This window comes from Gossypium hirsutum, chromosome D07, assembly GCF_007990345.1.
Source record: "Gossypium hirsutum isolate 1008001.06 chromosome D07, Gossypium_hirsutum_v2.1, whole genome shotgun sequence".
NCBI classification, from domain to species: domain Eukaryota; kingdom Viridiplantae; phylum Streptophyta; class Magnoliopsida; order Malvales; family Malvaceae; genus Gossypium; species Gossypium hirsutum.
In genome coordinates, this window is record NC_053443.1 from 11,170,606 (window position 1) to 11,174,500 (window position 3,895).

Consider the following 3,895-nt stretch of genomic DNA (forward strand, 5'->3'; position numbering starts at 1 on the left):
AGTACAAATGACTACCACACAGGCCATCACATCAGTGCCATTGAAGATTGAGGACCAAAGTGAAAAAATGAGTAAATGGTAGGGGCTAATTTTGCCACTATGCCAACACAACTTTAGGGATATGGGTGCTAACTTTTTTACCATCTAATCCCGCAATTTCCCTAAGAGAACAAAGAAGCCCACATTGCTCTAGGAAATGAGAAACCAACACTCACTCACTCATCTTTGCTCACACTGCATCAACAAAGCTGTTTCTACCGTAGATCTTTGCTCACCAAATTCCTAGGTATTAAATTTTTAAAAATAAAAGTATAAAAACTAAATTTCAAATTATAAAGAATACAGTGATCTATGTTATATTTTAACCTAAGCCGTCCCTAACCGAAATTTACCAGCCAAAAGAAAAAACAGTTACAAGGGTAACGAATCAGAAGAGAAGCCATCTTGGTTTCATCATGTTGTTCATTAATTATAATATATAAAAGAAAGCCCCCCCAAAAGTCATGCATCCTTCCAAGAACTAAAGCTTCAATCCATTTGCAGAAAGAAAATCAGTAAGTGGTAAGGCTCCTGCAATCAAGAAACCTTTGTGGCCTTTTCTTGGGGCACTTAGCAGCTTTCCATTTCCAATGGCGGCGAACCCTCCAAACACCGTTAGCTTTCCATTTTCGATGACGCCGAGGCCTCCAACCACCGTTAGCTTTCGATTGGATCATAGACATCGTGTCTACTTATGCTGGAATTGCCAGACCGCCGTCTTCAATGTCCCTCGCTACAACCCCGCTCCACGTGTATGTCTATCAACTCTCTCTCTCTCTCTCTCTCTATATATATATATATATATATATTTGATTCTTGTTCTACTGCTGGAAATCTGGAATTTCAGTTCAAGGGCAATGTAAGCATTAGGTGATGCAAGATTAGAGTTGGTTCAAGGTTCCATTTTAAAGTTATCTTTTTAACTTCAAAACTGAGGTGCAAACCAATAACATGCTTTGAATCAACAGGTACGAGGCGTGGAGATTGATGGACAGGAGGTGGATGGAGTTATCTGTAACACACCGTAAGATATCTCTCTCATTCTGTAATAATTTAATCACATTTTCATTGTGTAATAATAATGCAATTTAATCATTCGTTGATAATGTAGTGTTAATCTGCGGGAGGATCACATAATTACTCGTAGGTTTGTCAATAATTTGCCCGTAGTGAATGTCCATTGCAAAAATTGTAATGAACTCCTTGGCCAGAAATTTGTAAGTTCTTTAAACATACACATACAAATACAAATACATATAATATATATATACATGGTATGTTAAGTGGTGCACTTAGTATTTTTCAGATTTTGGGTGGTCATATTATGAGGACACCTTGGCAACGATTTTATGCGGTTGAAGGACCAGTACTTCTTCATACGTAAGTTTAATTCCCTTTAGAATATTGAATGCAAATAATTATTAGAAAATATATTATTATTTGGTTGAATGAAAATGGTGGGTGCATGCAGGGATGTGATGATATATTGGGATGGAAGGTTTTTGCTTTGGGCTGATAACTACGAGCGAATCGACGAGGGGGAGGAGGAATAGACAAAAATTTCCAAGTCAAACAGAAGTATACTAAGAGTGCAAAACACTAGTAGTGCTGGTCTTGTAATTTTTTTTCAAGTTTCCCTTAATAGTGAGATTGGTGCTACTATAAATGTTCTTTCATAACATAACATCTTTTCATATATAACAATGTTTCTTCGTTTCTAAATTTTTCAAGAAATTTATGTTATTTTCATAAATCAATTCAAAAGTAATTATAATTAAATATAAAAAATCATCGATTCAATTGAATGCAAGGGGTGCGACTTTACTTTAGATGGTAGGTGTGTTACATTGCCAGAAACTGCTCGGATAAACATCCTTTAGACTTTGTTTATGGAAAATGTAATGACTATCCACTCCAATATTATTGTGACATATGTGAAGAAAGAAGAGACCCGAAGCGTAGCAAGATTTGCGACAATGCAATACATTCCACATGAGTTCTCAGATAAATAGAATATCCGTTTATCAAGCTCGATAATAAGTACAAATATAAGGTTGGTCCACATCTTGTGTGCCTTATGTTTATTTGGTTGTCTTAGCATTGAGCTTTGTTGCTTTTTCTTTTATCTTTCTACATTATGTACTAAAATTCTTCTTCAAAGTTTCGCAGTATGCATGAAAGATATTCAATACATTTTCTCACGTAATCTACTGTATAATGCTAGAAAAAGATGATGTAAAATCTTTGAAATACTAAAACAATTGGAAGGGCAGAGAGCATGTTTATTTAATCCAAATTAGCATTTCCAATGGCAGCAAAAGAAGCAATATCTTAAAGGTATGGAGTTGATGCAAAAGAGGGGTGTGGAGTGGCAGAGGTTCAATTTTACCAATTTTTAAATAATTTAACTTGAAAAAGTAAAATTAAATTTTAATAAATAAAAGTAAGGGATTGAATTACTAATGTAAAGAAACTTATGGAAAATGAACAACAAAATTTAGAGTTAAATATAATTATAATGTACCAATACAATATATGATTCTTTATTGAAGTATCAAATTTTTTATAATCTATCATTATAAGAAAAGGGCTAAAGAGAAATAGATGCATCCCTCTTTATTCTCTTCATTGTTTTTATTAATATTTATATTTGTATTGCTCTTTTTTCTTCCACATTCTTTCTCTTTTCGAACTATTCTTTTTTTTTTCTTTTCATTAAAAAATATGACTAAATATAATATTTAATACCTAAATTTGATACTTTTTTTCTAATTTGGTATCTAAATTTGTCAAATGTTATACAAATTAGCCAGAATGCTAACAACTAGGGGTGAGCCATATTCGATCAAATAGAATCGAATTGAGTAGAAAAATTTTAAGTTAGTCAAGTTGACGAGTCCAATTTATCATCCTAACTTGATTTTTTTTTCAAAATCGAGTTGAGCCAAATAATTTTTCAAGTTAAATTAAAAAAATAAAAAAGGTCAAATTAAAATATTGTTGACAATATGACTAATTCCAAGTTAGAGCACATAAATTTGAAATAATATATATATTTAAAAACTCTTTCAAAGTAAAATAAGAACAAAAAAAGGAGATAATTTAGTACGATAAACTTGATTAGATAATTTACTTGTTTAAGGCCTTAAATTTATCATTTTAGAAAAAAAAAATTATAACTTAACATTTTGACATGTATTAGAATTTTATATAGTTTTATTTTTGGAGTTTTAATATTTTTATAAAAATTTAAAAAAGAATTAATAGATATTTTGAATGCTTGAAGATTCTTTTTATTTGCAATTTTGTTTGAAAGGACTCAAGAAATAATTATACAAATTGGTTAACTGAGTTGTAAAATTCAACCCAGCTGAGCTAAAAAACCCAATTGAATAAGTCAAATAAGTCAAATACTAAAAATATTAAATTATCTCTTAAATATATAAAAAAATTCAAATATTGAATTTTAAATGATCCTTTTTAATAATTTGGCTTTAATCTACAACAATTCATTGAACCAAACTTCTTTCATTAAATTATGATTTGCTGTATGCACTTCAACAAGGTCTTCACTCGGTGGTATAATTGATAAGGAAGTAGTCAAAATTTTAAATATTTGTTGAATTTATTTATTTGATTTAAAACTCATTAATTTTATTATCAATGTAATATTTAGTCATAATAATGACTTGTTCTAGATAAAAGCGAAATTATTAAAATGGATCATAAATGAATTAAAATTCAATATTTGATTTTTTTTTATATATATTTAAGAGATGATTTTTGGTTTCCATCACATTCGATAGTGTATATATAGGCCATTGAATTAACAGCCATTAGCCATCCACATCAAGTC

General features: G+C 30.4%; 1 protein-coding gene across 1 annotated transcript; it reads left to right on the top strand.

Annotated features, from left to right (window-relative positions):
- The first annotated feature begins 372 nt into the window (after window positions 1-372).
- Window positions 373-1,761, top strand: LOC121219386 (uncharacterized). The gene is made up of 5 exons (XM_041097457.1): window positions 373-791; window positions 1,008-1,063; window positions 1,151-1,256; window positions 1,346-1,419; window positions 1,511-1,761. Exons 1-5 carry the CDS (start codon window positions 630-632, stop codon window positions 1,590-1,592), a joined length of 480 nt encoding a protein of 159 aa, XP_040953391.1. The 5' UTR covers window positions 373-629; the 3' UTR covers window positions 1,593-1,761.
- Window positions 1,762-3,895: the final 2,134 nt, after the last annotated feature.

Coding starts and splice junctions, on each gene's coding strand:
- LOC121219386 (XM_041097457.1), top strand. CDS start 630: ATGGCGGCGAACCCTCCAAACACCGTTAGCTTTCCATTTTCGATGACG. Junction 792..1,007: donor GCTACAACCCCGCTCCACGT/GTATGTCTATCA, acceptor TTGAATCAACAG/GTACGAGGCGTGGAGATTGA. Junction 1,420..1,510: donor GGACCAGTACTTCTTCATAC/GTAAGTTTAATT, acceptor GGGTGCATGCAG/GGATGTGATGATATATTGGG.